The sequence below is a fragment of the Rhodnius prolixus genome, unplaced genomic scaffold (assembly GCF_049639745.1).
Source record: "Rhodnius prolixus isolate KJV_2025 unplaced genomic scaffold, Rpr scaffold_3, whole genome shotgun sequence".
NCBI classification, from domain to species: domain Eukaryota; kingdom Metazoa; phylum Arthropoda; class Insecta; order Hemiptera; family Reduviidae; genus Rhodnius; species Rhodnius prolixus.
In genome coordinates this window covers 8,898,923-8,919,652 of record NW_027411603.1, presented here as the reverse complement: position 1 = coordinate 8,919,652, position 20,730 = coordinate 8,898,923, and the positions used below count along the sequence as shown (strand labels likewise).

Sequence of the window (20,730 nt, the reverse complement as noted above, 5' to 3'; positions counted from 1 at the left end):
TGGAAAATATATTGATGGCAGTGGTGGTGGTGGTGAACAGCTGTGAAGCTAGGGTAGAATGAGTGAGACAGAAGAGAGAGGATATTTATTGCGAAAGAATTAGAAAGTTGGGAAAGATTCCAATATTTAAAATACAGAAATAGTGGTCGTGGTGGTGGGGACGAGGAGTTTGCGCAGTGTTTGGTATTGTGCGCGTACGTATGGGTATTAGCGGGCCTGCGGTGCGCGTGTGTATAAAGTGTTTCACGGCGAACGCGCTCTCTAACACTAACCCCGGCCGGCCGGCCTCTTGGCCTACATTCATACCTTTAAGGAAACAACCGGATACAACTCATTATCCAGGAAACTTGTTTCGTTTCTTATTAGTCAGGTTTTTTTTTTGTTTCTTGGTTGATCTCTTCTGTAATTTCGGCTAAAATCGGTCTTCTTCGTCCGTCCGGCTGTGTCCACAATTCTACCAGTTGTAAAATTATTACTTTTTCACCTAAGGCATTTTTTTTTTAAGTATTTTAATTTATTTTTATTTTTTCCAATAAATTAAGGCCACCACTCCTAAAAAGCTGTTTTAAATATATGACAGAATGTAATCGATTCTAATTATCGATACCTAATTCAGGTTTTTTATTTTTTTATCTTAAATTTTCGAGTTTAATTTCTCTAACTCTGTGAAAGAGAAATTTATTTTTATCGTGCAGATTTAGGATTTTAAATATTTGTTCCTGAAATATCAGTTTCATTATCGAATTTGTTTTTTGGTAGTATGTTTTTCTGTCATTATGCGTGTTTTTCTACCCGTATCGAATCTCAATAGAGCATACAAAAGGGGGGGGGAGAAATGAACGATTTCTGCTTGTTGCAGAAAAATGCATTTTACGCCAAAGCTTGGAAATAGGTGGATTAAACTTATTTCTTGGGGTGTTATTTAAGTAAAATAATAGGCTTAATCACCAAAGTAGTCTTAATACAGATGGAATAATCTAAGTTTGATCAAAATTTTGTTAAAAGATTAAATTTTGCGTTTTAAATTTTTGTTTTCACTTCGTTTTTGTTTTCGTAAAAATAATTTGAACCACAAACTTAATTTCTTTAATTTTTATCAGTCGAAGCTCGTTTCTATTATTGTACACCTCACCGATATCGGAATTTTATCGATTATCAGAAGGAGATTAATGATTAATTTCGTATGGAGATTTCAACTTAACTTACGATTCCGTTTCTTATTACACGTACTGATAATTATTAAGTACGCAAATTGAAGTTAGAAAATGTCATATTTAAACGTCATATTTAGGGTTTAAAATCAATAAAAAAAATTTTTATATATATAAATGTTAGTAAAATGAACTTTTAGTCCTACATAGTAAGTAAAGTAAGTTAAAATTGCCTACCTTTTCAGGCGGGCTTTACATCCAACTACCATCTAGGTGTTGTGGACAGAGGCAACTATCAAACATACTTTACTGTAAATTTCTTTTAGCCAAGGCCTAAGACCGGGAATCGAACCATTATACATCTTAGCTTTACAGGTCTCGCTTCTAACCGTTCGGCTACCGTGGCGCCTTAGCCCTACATAGTAAGTAAGAAAATATCATTAGAGGAATTTTCGCGAGTGAGGGAGAGAAATGATCCAGTAATATTTGTCGCGTCTATCACTGGACAACCAAACTAAAAAGAAAATTGGCACTTTTTGGGTTAAGTATATTCCCAACAAGTTAGAATGTTAAGAATTGTGGATAAGTGACAATCTTTGAGAGTCTATACAAGATTTTTGCAGGTACCACGGTAGCCGAGCGGATTAAGAAACGAGACCAGCGAAGCTAATATGCATTGTGGTGGTACTGGGTTCGATTCCCCGGTCTTAGGCCTTGGATTTTATTTAATGGTTAATGAAAGAGAATTTACAGTAAAGTATGTTTGCTAGTCGCCTCCGTCCACGACACCTAAATTGTGATAGTTGGACGTAAAGCCCAGCCTGAAAAAAATAGGCGATTACTTTACTTACTTAACAAGATTTTTGTACTTTTTATAAAGTTAGGTTAGGTAATATTTGATTTGGGCTTCTATGGCGAACATAAACCGCTATTAAAACTGAACCAATCTGGGAAAGGCGGCGGGAAACACAAAGAAAAGAGAGGGAATTCATGTTGTTGCGGCATTCACCCAGCCCGCGCGCGTCAGTATGAGAATGATGAAACGTAAAGTAGGACAAGGCTGTACTGGTTGGGTCGTTTGTGTCCTAAATTTTGTTGTTTTTTTCGTGTTTGTGTGTGTGTGTGTATACATGTTTGGAATTCTGTGTGTACGTGTGTGGTACGTATTGCACTTGCAATTATCTCGGAGATCGACTAGTTTTTAGCTTTTATTATTATCGTATTTTGTTTAATATTGTGTGGCAGTGCATTTAGTTAGAGCATGCTCACTCACACTAACTCACATTGTTGCATAATAACAATGAAATGTGTTTGTCTGTCTGTAACACAACCACCTTCCTCACACTAGAACACATCGGCAATTATATGTATATATACACATTGTTACGACACTTTTAACATTCTTTACCATTTTGTGTCAAACCAATTTTTTTCGATTATAATCGATTCGATTTATTATTTTTTAAAGAAAAAACAAAAAATTTAATGTGAACACCCACAGGATATCTCTAACTCTTTAAGATTCTCTCGAAAGATTGTCACATCCCAGCATTTCGCCATCTATTAACTTCCTTTGACTCGCTTCCTATTCTACCCGCTTTTAGAGATCTCCCTATGTTCTTCAATTTCTTCCATTTTAAATCGGAACTTTACATTCCCGACATACCCGAATTTCGTTCTTCTGTCCTGTACAATCCTTTCCTACAGGACAGAAACCTGTGGGCAAATCCTTATTCGTGCCACCTCACTTTGGAACTCTTTTCTTTCAGTTTACTTTCGTCACTCTCCTCAGTGTTGAAAACTAGCCTCTGCAATCTTCTTTACCAACTCCAGGCTTGCCACTTCTCTATTCTCTTGTATTTCCTATAAATTTATTTTATATTTCGATGTTTTTATATATTATACGTACAATATGATAGGATAGTTTATCTTCATTTAATTTTTTATTCCGGTTTTTGCCTATTTTATCAGTTGAAATAAGATTTTAATGATTCATTTTTGTTAGCCATACTAGGCCATTTTTTGGACTTGCAGTATGACCAAATTTAGTTATTTTTTTTGTGTTCAATTCCTGCAAAAAAATAATCAATAAGATAATTTTTATACCTTATTAGCTAACTTATTAAATATGCATAATTTATAAGGATGGACATCAAAATTACTTTTACACAATGTACGTAAAAGGGGCCAAGTACAGAGCAATAATTGTTTGGGGGATACAATCCAGCAATGCAGCCGTGTGTGGTTGGTTAGTACAAAGGTCCTCTGACACTTCAATGGTGTTCACTTTGCTCTGAATGCAGTTCTGTGCCCAAACCAATCGTGTAGCGTCATCATTGGCACCAATCTAACAATGTCCTTGTCACTCTTAACATACATATACCTACTTATATATATTGTATATATTTTTAATCTTTATTCTAACCTCTAATATAACAATATCAAGGCAAAAATTACCTTCGGCATATTAATTTAATAGTTTTTATTGCTTTTCCAAACCTTCATTCATTTCTCTTTGTCCAGTATTTTTATATATATTTGCTTCTACAGATTATAAATCACCTTGATCAATTTCCGGCTTCTAATGCGGGAGAATCACACGCTCACTTTGCATGAGCACTTTGTTCGAAAGCCCGCAATTATGCAACCCTAAAATAATATAAAATTGTATAATTCTTAAATCTTTTATTCTCGCTAAATTATTTGTTTTATTTCTTTATTTTCTTTTTTACAGCGCATCAAAATCGTAAGGCCATGGAGAAATAGTTAAAAGATAATTAAAATCCAAGTCCTGTAAAATAGCACTCACTTCCTTTGATGGATTTCCTTCCGTGTCAAGCCCCATACTGTCAGTTTCAATTTTTTTTTAGCGCGGCCCTCGAGGTAATTTTTTTTGTGGCCCACTTTGTTCTGAAATAAAATGAAAATAGCAAAAAATTTGTTATGAAGAAAATATCGCCTAGGGGCAACATCACGACGATACCGTACACATAATTCCCTCCCTCGTTAACCCTTTTTTTAGCTACTGAAGACGAGTGTGTTCGTGGCCCCAGTACCTTTCCTGAAGACCTGCAGGCATTTGTAAACACGATGATTCAGTTCTGGAAGCGATATGTGTCTGCCACTCTAAATGGAATTCCAGAATGATTCGGTTTTAAAAGACAAAAAAGAAGTAGGGATTCCCCAAAATATATCCCTTACTTTCTCAGTCTGAATCCAGTTATAGCAAAACTTGTACGAGGGAAATCGCTGGCCAAATTTGGGTAAAAAAGAATAATTCTCGTTTTTATAAATACAATTATATAGTGTTTTAATTATTCTATCCATATTCTTGAATCCTCACTTTAGAATATAAATTTACCAAGATTTGTAAATGTGATGCGGCCCGCGTGAATCTTGCCTATAGCACCTAATTGGCTCGTGCTTAAATTGAGTTTGACATCCCTGCTTCAGCGTTCACTAAGTTAGATACAAGATAACTTAAGCTTTCATTTTTATTAATATTGATTTATAATCTTTGTATCCACATTTCAACTTTTAGGAATTAAGTAGTTAAAATTAATACCTAAAAAAAATAAACTTTCTTTCGTCTATTCACTTATATTTAAAATTAAGTTTATATAAGAAAAAGCGCAGTAGAGAGTGAAGGTAACTTTGTAGACAACTTTGTAGGTGCTTCGAACCTCGCTCTATTGTTTGTGGAACCGGTTTTTACTTTTTATAAACACCAACTTCTTTATACGATATACAGTATATTGTACAGTCTGAGAGACGTTTCTGTACTTGTTAGAACAAGTCTCTGTCTACAGGAATCACGTTCAATTTACAGGGGAATGATTAATTGGTTTTTTGGAAACAGGTACACGAGGGTCGTTTGAAAAGCCCGTGCAAAAATAAAAACTACTTAATTTTTTAGGGTAAACCTTTTTTATTTTTCAACATAGTCTCCTTTTAGGCTTATACACTTCGTCCAACGCTGCTCTAGTTTGTTGATCCCTTCCGAATAATAGGATTTGTCCAAGTCTGAAAAATAGCCATTCGTTTCTGCAATCACCTCCTCGTTTGAATAAAATCTTTTTCCCGCCAGCCATTTCTTCATATTGGGGAACAAATAGTAGTCCGAGGGAGCCAAGTCTGGAGAATAGGGGGGATGTGAAACGAGTTGGAACCCTATTTCCATTAATTTTGCGACCACAACTGCTGAGGTGAGAGCTGGTGCGTTGTCGTGATGGAAAAGGACTTTTTTGTGGGCCAATCGTGGGCGTTTTTCTCGCAGCTCGGTTTTCAAACGGTCCAATAACGATGAATAATATGCACCTGTAATAGTTTTACCCTTTTCCAGATAGTCGATGAGAATTATTCCTTGCGAAGTAGTGCTATCTCTCTGACTTTGCACGGACTTTTCAAACGACCCTCGTAAGTTAAAATTATAGAACTTCAAATTTTTCTATTGGATAACGAATGACTTAACTCAGGGGTTTTCTTAAAACTTAAAAATTTTTACTAAGTTTCTGATTGAATTCTCCTTTAAAGAGATTTTAATCCTATTTAAGTAAGATCTCAAAACGAGTACTTCCGTTTTTTACCGCTTCCTTTTACGGCAAAGGCCATCACAATAGCTTGGCCTTGCTGGGCCGAGTAACTAATTATGCACTTTATGGCCTGCAGGCAAGTAGTTTAGAGGTTTCCCCAGCCACCAGTTCGGCTTTATGCACACTGGTCTTTGGTGCAACACCACAAAAGTGTTCACGTCTCCTATGAAGGCTCCTGTGGAGAGAATGCCACCTCATTCACATTACCCTGATGACCTGAATGTGTGGCCAACCATATGATGAAAAAAATAAAGACCTTGTCTTTGCCTATACCTTTTATTCGTCCCAAGATCTTCCCCACACTAACCTTGACACAAAGTTGGTGGTAGATCCTTTTAGAGGCGCCTGCTTCCTCTTGAGAATGATCACGATTTTGGAATTAATTACGCACAATAGGACATAATATAGGCCTAAAAGCAGGAGGACAGACAATATAGGCATAGGTCTAAAAGTTTTGATTTGTTTTTCAAATTGTAAACAGGTTCTCGCGAGGGAAAGTGTCACTTTTCACCCCAGTCAGTGTTTGACCCATTTTATAACTTTTTTTTTTTTAAAAAAAGCACTTTGTAAAGATTTTTCGTAACTCGTTAGGTAACCAGCCAATAAAAACAAGTATTCAGATATTGGTTATTTAAAAAATAACCACAAATATTATTGACCAATGAATTGTGGAAAATAATATTGGTTATTTTTCTGGTTTCACCCTAGATTTGTGGTTTTTCTTTATTTTATTTTTATTTATTTCTGCTTTCTGTGATTTATGATTGGTCTTCTGAATTCTGTAATTTAATCTGATATTATATGGAGTTTCTTAGGCGGATTCTTTGGAAACACAAAAAAGTATTTCTGGTTTGATCGGCTGTCAGCAGTAAATAACAGATTTTCACTATTGCGATATTTCCAGCTCATAATGCAAGACATATATCCTGGACTCAAATCCAAATACTGTTCGTGTACCCGTTCTCTAGTGAACCATAGTCTAATAATGATAATAATATGGTAAGAGATTGTTGGCTAAGTGGTCAGTGCATCGGACTGCAACGGAAAAGTCCATGACATGCTTCTCTTAGATTTCCCTGCAAAGTGGTTTGTCTCGTATCTTCAGCTAAACTTTTGGCGCTGCTCCGAAGGCTGAAAGCGTTGTAAAGCTTGATTTAGGGAAAAGTAACATTACAATTAGAGTAATCCTTGACCATTGCATTCAGCTTAGTAATATCTCAAAATCGGGATTTTAATGATAATCCCCAATATCAAATCCATGAATATTTGGGACCAAAACATAATTTAAACACAAAAAAGAGACTCTCGCATTTCGCACCATTACGATGAGTTGAAGTGGCTTTTCCCCTGTCTACAGCCGCCAGTATTTTTTTGGGCTTCATTCCTTTTCCAACTTATCCAATCTCTCAAAGACCATCTTATATTTTCCAACTCTTCAAGTTCAAATCCTCGATCCATTCTCGTAATACTAGATCTCGTTCCTCTGTGATATTCTGTCACACCGTACTTCATCCTTTGACAAATCCTTCCTAATACGCGCTACCTCTTTCTGGAACTCCTTACATTCATCTGTCCTTCATACTCCTACCCTTTCCATCTTAAAAACCCTTCTGATCAATTATCTCTTTTCTAACCAGCTTTCTCTGAAATTCTAGTTGTATCCCTTTATTTTATTAATTTCAATTTTTTTTTTGTAAATACTTATTTTTGTTTATAAATATTTAAAAGTTAGGCCAAACCAATAGGGCCTCCAACTGCACATGTATTTATTCTTAGGGGACATTAGTCCCAGGATAATAAATTTATTTTCTTCTTCTTCCTTAATCTTTTAAAACACGATTTTATGTTTCATGATCCACTAGGTTCTAAAAGTTTTTCTCCGAATCGTAAGATATCCATTTTGAAAAACCTTACAAATTTCTTCATCAATTCTTCATGAAGTAGTGTTCAGCTGTGGATTTAACAGTATCAATGTTTACTTCTGGGTTGTAAAGGGATTTACAAAAATTGGTAGCCCCGGATTTTGGTGATGTTAATTCTCTGGAATCTATTTCTGAACAATTCCAAAAGCTTTCAAGTTAAGGGATAAACAGTTCCAAAAGCTTTCAAGTTAAGGGATAAACAGTTCCAAAAGCTTTCAAGTTAAGGGATAAACAGTTCCAAAAGCTTTCAAGTTAAGGGATAAACAGTTCCAAAAGCTTTCAAGTTAAGGGATAAACAGTTCCAAAAGCTTTCAAGTTAAGGGATAAACAGTTCCAAAAGCTTTCAAGTTAAGGGATAAACAGTTCCAAAAGCTTTCAAGTTAAGGGATAAACAGTTCCAAAAGCTTTCAAGTTAAGGGATAAACAGTTCCAAAATACCAAAAGCATTTTCACCAATTTTGTTTTTCCTGGAATATTTGAGAATATTTTTGTGAGCAAATTATTCATGAAAATCTGTTCATAAGCTTCAACCACTGAAGTTATTGGCACCCGGAGCTTTTCTTTCAGTGTGCACTCCGGCTTCCGGGCAATGTTCTCTAGTTACAATAGGAAAACACTGTCCATCACCAGTGAGCTTGTAAGAAGCTCCTAGAAAGAGAAGCATCTAAGGGCCACCAGGTGGATTCAAACACTTGAGTTGAACGCTTCCCTCAAATAATCGAGAGTTGGTAAACGCTGATCTTAAGTGCCATTTCGGTTTAATGTACAAGTTCATGTAATATATTTTTTTTTTCTGAAATTGTAAATTCTTAATAATTATTTTTTTAAAAAGTGAAGTAAACAATATCTCTCCCGTAAACAAAGACATACTGAAAAAACAAAACAAAAAAATCTTAAAATGACGTAATAGTTGGAGTTTCTTGATCATTATCGGGGTTATTATGTAGAATTTTTTGTTAAATCATCTTAAACAGAGTTTTCACTGTATTAGTATGAGAGAGAGTGTAAATATAGCGGTTTTTTTTTCTTTTTGTAGTGGTGTTGGTGAAAGTCAAGAGAACTATTATCTCTGCATGCTGTTATCTGTTATAAAAGGAGAATTGCAATAAATACATAGAACTGACAAACTTACAAAACCACACTCACACATTTTGTTATCGGATATCCATTATTTATTGATTTGATTAATTATATTCTTGTACAAAATTTTGCTATTGGATGAACGTCTTGTATCCTTTAAAGTTATTGATTATTTTATTTAAATTATAGAATATGTTGATTTCTTAATTGGACTGACCTATTTTTATCTTCTCTCTTCCCCACTTTATTGTTTAAACAATATTATGTTGCGTCATTTATTCTTTCTTCATTGTAATTGGTCAGCGTATAAAACAATACAGAAAAATCTTAGGAGAGTTTTATTGCGTGAGATTCGTTTAATCATATATTAAATAAGAGATAATTAGCCAGCCTTAATTTTGTACAGATCAATGTAGTAAACAATTCGCACGATTTTTGAATATAAAAGAAAAGTACTTCAGAAGACAGAGTGTAGAATTATTCGAATAAATGTTATTCATCTAAACTTAGGATGGAAGATTTGCGAGGAATCGGTCGAATAAAACAACTCGTCTTTTTGCCAACGTTTCGACAAATATATTGTCCTCTTCAGGGCCTGAATATTACAAATACAAAAACAATTTACAGAGTCAGTCACATAGAAAAAACAGTAAAAATCAGTAATACAAAAATAAACAGTAAAATACAATAAATTCTTTATAATTATTGAAACTTACGTGGCTATGCGGGTTGGTTGAGTTACAGAAACTAAGAGCCAGAAATGGAGAAGCATGTATATTTATACAGATATAGCGGGACTTACAGGGGAATTTTGGTAATTACAATTGAACAGATACAATAGACTAGTTACAACAAAAGAGTAAATACAATAAATATTGGGAAATTTCTTTAAACAACAAAAACCGTTAAACCCAAAACACAGGAGAAACCAAATAACCCTTATGCACTAAATAACAAATAACCAAAAGATTTGAAGTAAATTTAAAAAACCCAGCAATAATTATGTACAAAATTTGGATATCTATTTTTTTTTTAATAATAAAATTGTAGCAGTTGGCCAAATTCGACGTGTCTGTCCTAAAGTTAACTGTGTTGTTCTGTTTTACTGTGTGGTACATTTCAAGAGAATTTCGCTTATACTGGTTTTTTTCCCTATAGGAGTATTCATCTACTTCTTGTACGTAATGTGGGCTCAAAGTTTCGAGTACAACGTTGGCGGTGGAAAGTCTGTTAGAGGGAAAAACATCTCAGAAATGTGTTAAATAAATTTGGCAAAGTAAAAAATGCAGTTTAATTTATAGGCGCGAGCGGAATATTGTGATTTGATTAGGGAGGCTGAAGGGTTAAATAGAATAGAAGATAAAATGACGTAAGAGTTTAATGGCTAGCATTAACACTAACTTAGGAACGAGCGAAATTTACAGTAACTAACTAGGGTAAACTAAATATTAACTATTTCTAGAAGAATTGGCCTAAACTGAATGACGAATAGAGTAAGGTCGTGAAGAGAGTGTAAGAATGAATCCTCAGCAACTGTATACAATGCCCTGAATGCAATTGAGTGTCCAGACATAGCACAACTTCACAACTAACAATATTTACTCCACCACCATGCTTAAAACCATGGCAGCCCTAGCTCCCTTCTACAACTCCATATCTCTCGCTTTCTGTTTCTGTAAACAGCCCTAGAAGTAACGGGAACCCAGAGAATTTGGTCATCACCAGCTAACGGTTCCGTTTACTCTACCCAGGCACTAGAAATTCTTATTTTTTCCCTTCCTAACAAATATTATAAGAAGGGTACCATTTAAAATAATTAGGTATTTTAAATAATAAGTCTGTTGAGTGCGATCAGGGCCGCTATAGGCTAACTAGGCTTCAGCCTAGGGCCTCAAGATCAAGAGGGGCCTACAATCAAATTGTTAGCAAAATTAATATTAGACTATTTATTATCCATGCCACATTTTTTATAAAGGTTATTACAAATAACATGTTTCATTTAACATGCTCGCTTTGACGTATATCACAGTAGTGATGTATTTTATTATCTTATATTTGTATTCACAAACTTAAAAATGGGAGGTGAAAGGGCCTCATCAAGTGGAATAGCCTAGGGCCTCTTTTCATCTAAATCCGGCCCTTAGTGCGATGCACACATTACAATATAATAAGGCAGAGGACAACCACCGTACCTTTTGTACAGAAATAATGTTTCCGTTTGTCGGTTCTGTTATTGTGGACAATAAACTTAAAAGGCTAAGTTAGGGAAATCGCCACTAGAATAGATTTCCCCCCATTTTGGGGGGGAGGTTTTCCTTTTCAAAATTTTTCCCTCCAAAGATTTTCCTATAATTTTTGAACTAATTGCACTTTCATTGTGAAGTTTTTCATTTTTTTTTTAATTGAAAGTTTTCAACTTTGAACGTAAAAATGCAACCATCACAAAACTACTTCTCGTCAGACCAGAAGATAGTGATCTAAATCATTTTTCGGCACAAATATCAGTTTCAAGATTATTATACATCTTGGGCATTTAAATTGTAAAATAGTACTATTAGAAACATAAAATTAAGAATAGTTATTCAGTGACACAATGAATGTGAATGTTTCACAGCAAAATAATTTAGAAAATTAAATGTTTTATCAAGTGAAATGATGAAATTGTTTTTGTTTTGCTTCAATTTTATAAGTACATCTTTTTATTCCACCATTTTGATAACATTGTTTATCTAGCTCTTATCTTATAATGTTTACTTATAGAGGAGCTAGAGTAGGAAATAAATTTGCTGTTAATTGACTTAATTTATTAATTGTTAAAATGGTACTTTATATTTTTAGTATTCGCACTTATTGCTCGTTAACTACCACTTTTACTTTTTTAATATTGTTAACAAGAGTTTGTACAAAATAATAATTATAATTAGCTAGAATTATTAGATATAGTTTTTTTGAAGTTTTCTCTGTTAAGTGGGCGATCGAGTTAACCGGATATGTGTTCGCGTATTTTTATAAAATATTTCTTATTTCAATGTTACTATTATTTTTGCAAATCGTTTCAGTGGACCCAAAAATATAAAAGGGTATACTCGTATTTACCTATGTTTCTGTCTACACACCTAGAAAGATCTATCGTTATGGTTTCCAAAATTTACTTTTAAGGCACAATTTTGGGTCACTCATAATTTCCTTAATCTCCCTTTTTGCGTTGATCTGAAATATCCACTCCTTTGCCACCCGAAAAATTATCCATTAACGATTCTTCAAATTCCCTATTCAGTTCAAACACTTTCCACTATAATTCGACCAAATAATCTACTGCGACGACTAAAACGACGTGGGCCTCGTGATCTTCTATCCTGGACAATTCCAATCAACACTGGGATGATTTCTTTCTTCTTAGGCCGTTACGAGTTGCTTTCTACGCCGGATATGCAGTTTTTGCAACATTCTTTCTATTCGTAGCCTGATGTATATGTATATTTATTGTACAGGTCGCCATAAAACTATTAAAAAAATTAATAATAATTACAATAATGCTAATTATTTATTTTAATCTATCTGTAGCACAACCAAGTCAACTTTGTATGCAAATAAATTTGTAATTAGAATAATTATCTTATTTATTTATTTTCTTTCCAGGGTGGTCTTGAAATAAAGAAACGCCTAGAGGATGTCCGGTTAACCGAGTGCCGTAAATCGGCCAGATTACAAGATCAGGACACTGATTATTCCCGATTGGCGGATATGGCTGGCGATCGTCGGCGATTATCGTCGCATAATATTGACGTGCCGCCTACCTATGGGTAAGTCATTTAATTTTTTTCTGTTTTGTGTTAACCAAAAAATTTTAGCTTTTAAAGTAAAAGTTAGGTGTTTCTAAACATGATGCATTTTTCTATGCAGTTTCTTTATGGTCAGCTGTCTTTTACAGCTGACCTACCGCAGAGTTTTAATGAATAAAGTAATTAATTTACGCCATAATTTTTCTTAAATTATTATTTCTCATAAATAACTAAAGATTGGACCCATACAATCATAAATTATTTATTTATTATTATAATTATTATTCCAAAAGAATGAACAATACTCCGCAATTATTATAATTATGTCTCTTTAGAGCGACTGTTATTCTCTTTTTTTGTAAGACATATTTTTCACTCCACAACATGCAACACAAAATTACATTCCTTCCTTTTTATCAACTGTTGTGTTTATTTGGATAATTACAGGTATTCTATGTAATAATTAAGGTTGTGTGTGTTAACCTCTTATTCAGGTCTTTCTTCTACACTCTGTAATTCGCAGAGCCTTTTTTTTTTCTTTTCTGGTTGTATTATCCTTCAGAGGACTTCTCAACTCAGTGCATTGTTCTCTGAATCCTCTTTATTGAGTAAGGTTTTTGACTTTCTTATCTTTTCCTTTACTGGACAAAAAACAGTTTTTTTACCATACATGTCAATAATAAGGGGAATAGAGGAAGGGATTAGCTCTAAGTGGTTTCTCAGTCGGGGATCCAGCGAGATATTGGACCTTAGATTTTGTTCTTCCTGTTGTAGTTCACGGTTCGGTGAAAGAAAGTGGCTGTCTGTAACGAGAGAAAACTGTCCTGAGGCCGGTCGAAGCACTAAAAAGAAGCTGCAGGCTCTAATGATCTCAGAAATCCTCTTAAATGAAAATAAATAATAATGGCAATAAAGTAAAGTAATCGCCTATTTTTTCAGGCGGGCTTAACGTCCAACTACCAATTAGGTGTCGTGGACGGAGGCGACTAGCAAACATACTTTACTGTTAATTTCTTTTATTAACTATTAAATAAAATCCAAGGCCTAAGACCGGGGAATTAAAACCCAGTACCTCAACGCATATTAGCTTTGCAGGTCTCGCCTCTAACCGCTCGGCTACCGTGGCGCTTAATAATACCACAATGTGGTGAATCATAATATTATACACGAAGACAACAGGCACAAGAACCGCTCGGACCCATGGTAATATCGTAATAATCATAATGGCAATAAATAAATAATTAAATTTAAATTATTTTTCTCGCTGTAACTCTTTATTAAAACTGATCGGCTAGGATGGTTGTACAGGGGTTGATCGTCAAAAAGTGCGCGAAAACGTAAAAGTTTAACGTTGAAAAACACCCAACTTTGACAATTTTGTTTCTCTTTTTCTATAAAAGATAAAATTACCAGATTTGCTTTAAAATTTAGTGGAAATCCTCCTTTATAACTGCATTTTTTAGTAACAACATCAATTAAATAGATTTCGAGAAATAAGTTGCTGAAAAAGGGGCAAAAACGGCATTTTCAGAAAATGTTCTTGTTGTTGTTACCTTTTTTGTAAACAACCGTAGCGCCTAAACGCGTGAACCGATTTTCATGAATGAGGTGTCATTCGATTCGGAATTTCATGTAGATGTGCCTTTTTGGGGGTCTCGACGCTGTACATCGACTGAGAGAAGATTTATTGTAGCTCCATGTATATGTGAGGACCTTTCTAAATTTATTATTACTAATAACTCAGTAAAACGTAACCCGATTGTGATGAAATTTGGAAGGATGAAAGGGTTAGGGCTCCCCTAAGTAACATTAAAGCGACGTTCTTCTCTTACATCTACTAAGGGGAAGTTTTGCAATCATTTAAAATTATTTTGCTGCATTATATAAACTAAGTGCCCCCCAGGATAATTCTGAAAATACGAAGTTTTTGGCTTGAAACTTTGACAGTTCACTTCCATTAGGGGGAGGGGCAGGAATGACGACAATTGGAAGAACAAGTTTTTTCTTGTTTTGGTGAAGATTTTAGGAGAAGCCCCACATGTTGGATGGACATTACTCTGACGTAACCATGCATGTAGCCGTGAGCTAGCAGGTAGTTGTATCAAGTCCAGTAGTCCCCCCTCCTTGCCTGTTTCCTCTTTCTCCAGGCCCGGTCTTCAACTGGAAAGCGTAATCTCGCACGCCATCTTCTCAGTTTAATCGCGATTTCTCTACCTCCCCTTTCCCCTCACACACACACACACACACACACCTGCCCTTTTTAGCACGGTTAGTGTCCGTGCGCAACAGGAGGAGCATGATCCTCCCAAGTCTGTTCTGCTCTGTGATTACGCTGCTTGATCTTCTACATCAAGCTTGGATCCCAATAATGGCGTGTCTAATCTTATCCATGCTCCAGTGTTTTGTTTTTTTCTTGTTTTTCCACTTCTTTTTCCCCATTTTTTTTTGTTTCTTTACAAAATAATTCATCTCTGTCCAGTACTATAACTTTTTTTTGTCTTTAGGTGCTCAAGTACACTAGGATTTATGTGAAATAAGTTTAGTATAAAACCTGGAAGCTTTTGAAAGCTAATTTCCTCTATTTCGTCACCAGTCTTGCCATTTTCGGATACTGTATAGTTCAAGTTTTATGATTTTTTCAAAGTCTCTTTATAATGCTCTGCTCACGTAATGATTCTGGTCTAGATGTTGAAATTAATTACTTCACATACACATGAAATTGTGAAGTACTTGCAAAGTTGTCGTCTTATAAACCCAGATAATAAATAGATTACAAAATATGTCTTAAATTGTATTAATCAGTTACTTTTATTGCTTAAAAAACGATACTACGAGTATATGCTAGTAGAGATTTTTGCCTAGAAATATAATTTTAAGGTCACAGAGAAGAGACCATTTCTACTGGTATGAAAATGCTTTTTAAGAAAAACCGGCCATAATAATAGTTAACTGAAATTTTATTCTAATATACTATTTTATCTAGGCAATAGATTGGAGATTTTATCTTTATTTAAGAATTTTACAACTGTACAGTAAGTACAACAAGTAAAAAAAAAGACGAAATAAGTACAATAAGTATGTGCGTTGACTTAGCGCCAGCGCTCGTACACTAACTTGATTTCTTGATTTCGATGGCCATCCAGTGATGGCATCTGTAAAATAGGCCCTTAAGGCGTTACGCAGAGTACTGACTCTGTGGATGGTCGCGCAGCCAGCGGTGCCTCAAACGTCTAGGAGGGTTTGTGGGAAGATTTGTGGTTGAGAAAGCCTTGGATAAGTGGATGTGGAGATAGTTTGGAGTGAAATTTTAGGTAACGGAGTTTGGCTTTAGCGGAAACGAAGGGAATTTTCAAGTCGGATGGTGAGGTTTGAAATAGTGTCTTTGGTACTTAAGATTTTGGACTGTAGGGTTTGAATGCGGATTGAGATTGGTGCGTTTGGTGGTCCTGTATAAGTTCAAGTCTACACTAAAGCTAGCAGATTGTTGTATAGTTGTCGTTTGTTTTGTAAAGTGATTTTGGAGCGTTTGTCCAGTAGTTTCTTTAGCATTCTGTACCTGTGGTTCAATTCAGTTCGTTTGAGTCTAGAATGAGGGTTCCATGTCCAACGTTTGTCCAGATGGAGTCCAGGTCTTGAGAAATCAGACTGTAGATAAAACTTGAAATTAGTTCGAAACGTTGCAAGTAAAAAAAAGAAAAGAAATATTCTGTAAAATTGATAAATTTTCTGTTAATTCAGGCAAGAAATTAATAATAATATTTGTATTTTAAGACCATTAAGGGTAATAGAAACTAGTTATTTCTAACAATAAAACTGGTGCCTATTGGTACAAAAAATAGGCCAATCAGTCTGTAGGTTAATATGGTAACCTCCCCCCTCACACGTATAATGCAATGAGAGGATTGGCCAAGGCTGTCTCGGTGCATGGTGCAATGTAATTTCTAATTTGTTAATTCAATTGGTGGCAGCACAACCTTGGACTGGCCACTTTGCCACATTATCACTTATCTTGTGAACTTGGGTTTATTTCTACTTTTTCTGTATTGGTCTTTTAGCCAATCTTTTTCTTTACCCAAATTTTTATTTCTGGTGGGTGAGTAAAGAACTTATTTATTATAAGATTGTGCCATTATTTTGGGAATTGAGGGGTTTTTTCTTCCACCGGAAATATTCGTTTTATGGTTCCTGTTTCGGGTTTGGGGGGAACTAGCGGATGTTCTGTTTGTGTCTACAGAATATATGTCAAAAAAACGATAAAGAGATATGAAGCTGCAACATCGATTCTCGATTTTGCTACGAGTGGTAGCTTTAAATGAAAGAAAGAAAATAAATTTATTATCCTGGGACTATTGTCCCCTTAGAATAAAAACATGTACAGTTTGGAGGCCCTATTTGTTTGTCCTTTATTTTAGATATTTATATACAAAAAAATAAGTAAGAATTTACAAAAATAAGAATTAAAATTAAGGAAATAAATGAATTCATTTCGGAGGAAGCTGAGTAGAAGGGATTTAAAGATGGAAAGGGTAGATGCAGATGGCGGGCAGATGATGGTAAGGCGTTCCAGAAAGAGGTAGCGCGAATAAGAAAAGATTTGACAAAAGATGAAGTACGGTGTGAGGGAATATAGAGATCAGAGATCTAGTATTGCGAGAATGGATCGAGGATTTGGAACTTGAAGAGCTGGAAAATATAAGGATGGTCTTTGAGAGACTGGATAACTTGGAAAAGGAATGAAGCCCAAAAAAATACTGGCCGCTGTAGACAGAGGAAAAGCCACTTCAATTCATCGTAGTAGTGTGCGCAATGCGAGTGTCTCTTGGTATGCTGTAAATAAATCGTTTGAAGCAGTATGAATGCTGTGATTTGAGTGAAAATCTGCCAACTGTTTTCTTTTTTAATTTAATTTCCCCCAAAATGGCGAACAATTTTCTTTTGATCTACATTAATGGACCCACCGACCCACTCTTTGGACGATTTCCTCGACTCTAGGTATGTTCGCCTAGGCAATAATGATCATTAATCCATTTGTTTGTTTCTGGCTTTCTTCTTCTTGGTCTTCTTCAGAGATACTGAAACTCATTTGCGCATATCTCGCCGTTTGCATTGCCCTCTTATCCCTGGACATTCGCTCTTAAATCCATCATCTTTATCCGGTTTTTTAGTCCTGTTAGAATGTTGCTGCTGCAAATGAATGGGTTTGACTTGGTTGAAAATTAATTATTTATCTTCAATTTGTCATAGTGCAGTTTTTACCTCATCTTGTATTTGTAGGAGTGACTACCTCCAAAAAAATATGGTACAGCATCTCACAGAGGTCGTAAAGCAATCATTTTTTACAATTTTATTGCTTATTTGCTTTAAATAATCAAAAAATGCCCAAGTGAAAATAATAAAATAAAGTTTAAAAGATGATTTCTTCCTTGTATAAAAGTAATAACTTCTTTTTAAGCATCCCTCATGAATTTTGCCCGTGACCTTAGTAAACATGACGTCAACAGGTTGTTGCATATTGAGGTCATAGTTTATTGTTTCTCCCATTCCGTGTTTCTCAGCTTTAAAGTTCTTTGCGTATTTTTTATATGATAATATATTAATGTAAAACTATCTTAAAAAAAAAAAATTAAAAAAATAAATACTTTTAATTGAATGAAGACTCAGCCTTTAAACATTTTCAAGGTAGATGTGGAGATGTTAAAAAAAAAGCAAAAAAAATAGTAGATCTTTGTTTTTAATCATTAAAAATACTGATTAAGAAGGAAAACTTATAAATTTTAAATTGCATTGCCCACTTTCAAGGTCGCCATAATCATACATATTTATTATGTTGTAATTCATGGTGCATATTGTTGTTAAGCCATCTGGAAAAGTGGTCTATGGAAAAAGCAGTTATTGTTTTGTTTTTCAAGGTAATCAAGGAAATTAGAATGTAAACGTTTCTACAAGAAAAATTAGTAATACATAAAATAGAGACGCTGCGAGTACGTCACACCGGAAATGCTACTTTTATAATGAGATAAAATGTTTTTTTAACTTTTCAGTAAAACTGTTTCATTTATAAAATACACGTTTAGTGGATTATATGGTTTTGGTACTTACAAAAATATTACGTATTAGTAAATGTAGAAAATGAGTCTTAAGTACGAAATGAAGTCGAAATCTCTAGACCAAACTGATTTACCCTACCTCTGATGATGGTTAAAAGACTGAAACCTGTCATGGTTACATTAAAAAAAAGACTACGTAAGCTAATTTTCCTTGTAAAGGACTATAATTTGACGGTTCTTTTTACAGACAGGGAAATTTTTGTTTAAGAGCAGTCCAGGCTGTTCAAAAGTTCCCTCCAGAGTACCATTTTGTATAATTGTATGATGTCCTACTTTACGTAATATAGTAAGAATTAAATATTTTTGCCTAAACTTCCGTTTTCAAAGAGATTTACATTTAAACCTAAAATGTAAATCTTTTGGAATGATTCCTTTTTTAACATAAAGCCCAATAGAAAAGAATAGATTAAATGTGGGCGGCCTCAAGGCCTACGCCACTGCGACCCCTTTGGATCTATTGTGGCTCCCACTACTCTAGAGCTCGCCCTCCAGACCCGTCCGTTTAATCAGACTCTTAATTCTGGAGAGCGACTCCTGGGTAAAGCTCTCAGGCCTTGATTTTTCTTCCTCCGAGAAGTAACATCCTTAGCCATACGAAGCCCTTCACACTGACACAACACGTGCAGTGCCGTTTCCTCCTCTTTCTGACAGAACCTACAGAGGCTATCATCATCTGCCAGGCCCATGCGATGCATGTGTTTTCAGAGCCTGCAGTGGCCAGTTAATAAGCCTACAATCATCCTTATAGCCCCCACGGCCTTGGCGGATTAATTCTGTAGTCAGCCTTGTTGAATAGCCTTTAATGAACTCCTTCGCCTGTCTCTGTCCAGGTGGTGGCGAGCCACCACAACTTCTGAGACCTACTCTGCACCCATAGATTAATGGCCGCAGTCTTAACACACTTCGAAACCCCAAAACAGGGCTCCGGGCCAACGAAGTGGAGCAGAGCCTTCCCGAGCCAATAAATCTGCCACTTCGTTTCCCTTATGTCTTGAATGACCAGGTACCTAAACCAGAAAGACCTTATTCTGGTCACTAATTTCCTTCAGGGCACCCTGACAGTCCCTGAACCAGCCTTGAGTTGTGTCCTGGTAGGAATTAATTGCTCCTAGAGCAGCCTGACTATCCGAGAAAATTACGACCTTAGAATTTATAATTCCTCATCCCTTATAGAGCCCAATTCTTTTATTTGAAATTCCTTAATTGAAAATATATTTTAATGACAGGGAAATCGTAAGGACGTATCTGAAAACTCGGGGAAATATCTATTTTGAGTTTCCCTGGGAAGTTCGAAATCAGAAGAAAATTGGCTGACTAATTGCAGTTTTTACTGAAATTTATTTTTTTAAAAATAATTTAAAGCGTATCAACATCTTCTTTCAGTACTCTGCCAGCTTCCGGACAGTGGTCCCTCAATTTTGACTCACACTTCCCTTCAATTGAACGCTGAACTGTACGAGTGTTGTTCATACCCCCAGAATAACTTAAATTCTAACTTATTTCCAGATCCAGTTCTATGTTACTTTGGCGTATCACTTTGATCTTTATGTTGACATTTTTTTTTTCTTTTTAGTAATTAGGTACTGAAAGTTTGTTTATAGTTTTATAGAAATTTCTTTAGGTGTTAAAATTACTGAAGATTTTAGTTTTGCAATCGATATTGCGTACTTATGTTCAAATACTTATCTTTAATAGTTGTATTAACCAATTGGTGTTATTCCCTAACAAAATTTACTATTTCTTACTTTTTCTTTTATTTATTTATTTATTTATTTTGTGTGAGGGATTCTGGAGGAAATCTAAACTGTCGTTTAGATATAATCTCATTTTCGATCTCATTTTCTGCAAAATATTAATATGAATTAAGTAGAAGTAAAATTTATCATTTAAAGAAGATAGCTACCGTTTTACTCATTAAATTTTGTGTTTTATCTTGACTTCCCTTTGTAAACTTTATTAAGTTTTAATAATTCATTTTCTAAACTATTTTCATAAAAGAATCACGAGTGAAATACAATCCATAGTAAGAGAAATGTTAGTGAGTGTATAACTCCATTTGACATTACATCTAACTTCCAGTTCCTGTAGAATATAGC

The 20,730-nt window shown here is 34.9% G+C and overlaps 1 protein-coding gene across 5 annotated transcripts in view; it reads left to right on the top strand.

Moving 5' to 3' along the window:
- Positions 1-20,730, top strand: part of Glut4EF (Glucose transporter 4 enhancer factor) — a 235,360-nt gene that overhangs the window by 56,571 nt on the left and 158,059 nt on the right. For 3 of the 5 annotated variants that reach the window (XR_012457388.1, XR_012457386.1, XR_012457387.1), the window contains one exon: positions 12,385-12,434. Coding sequence is in view for 1 of the 5 variants with exons in the window: in XM_074124515.1 (XP_073980616.1) it covers positions 12,385-12,548 (164 nt within the window). In the remaining 4 variants the exon portion in view is untranslated. Of the gene's footprint in view, positions 1-12,384; positions 12,549-20,730 lie in introns of those variants that run through there. The other 2 variants (XR_012457389.1, XM_074124515.1) reach the window with 1 other exon arrangement.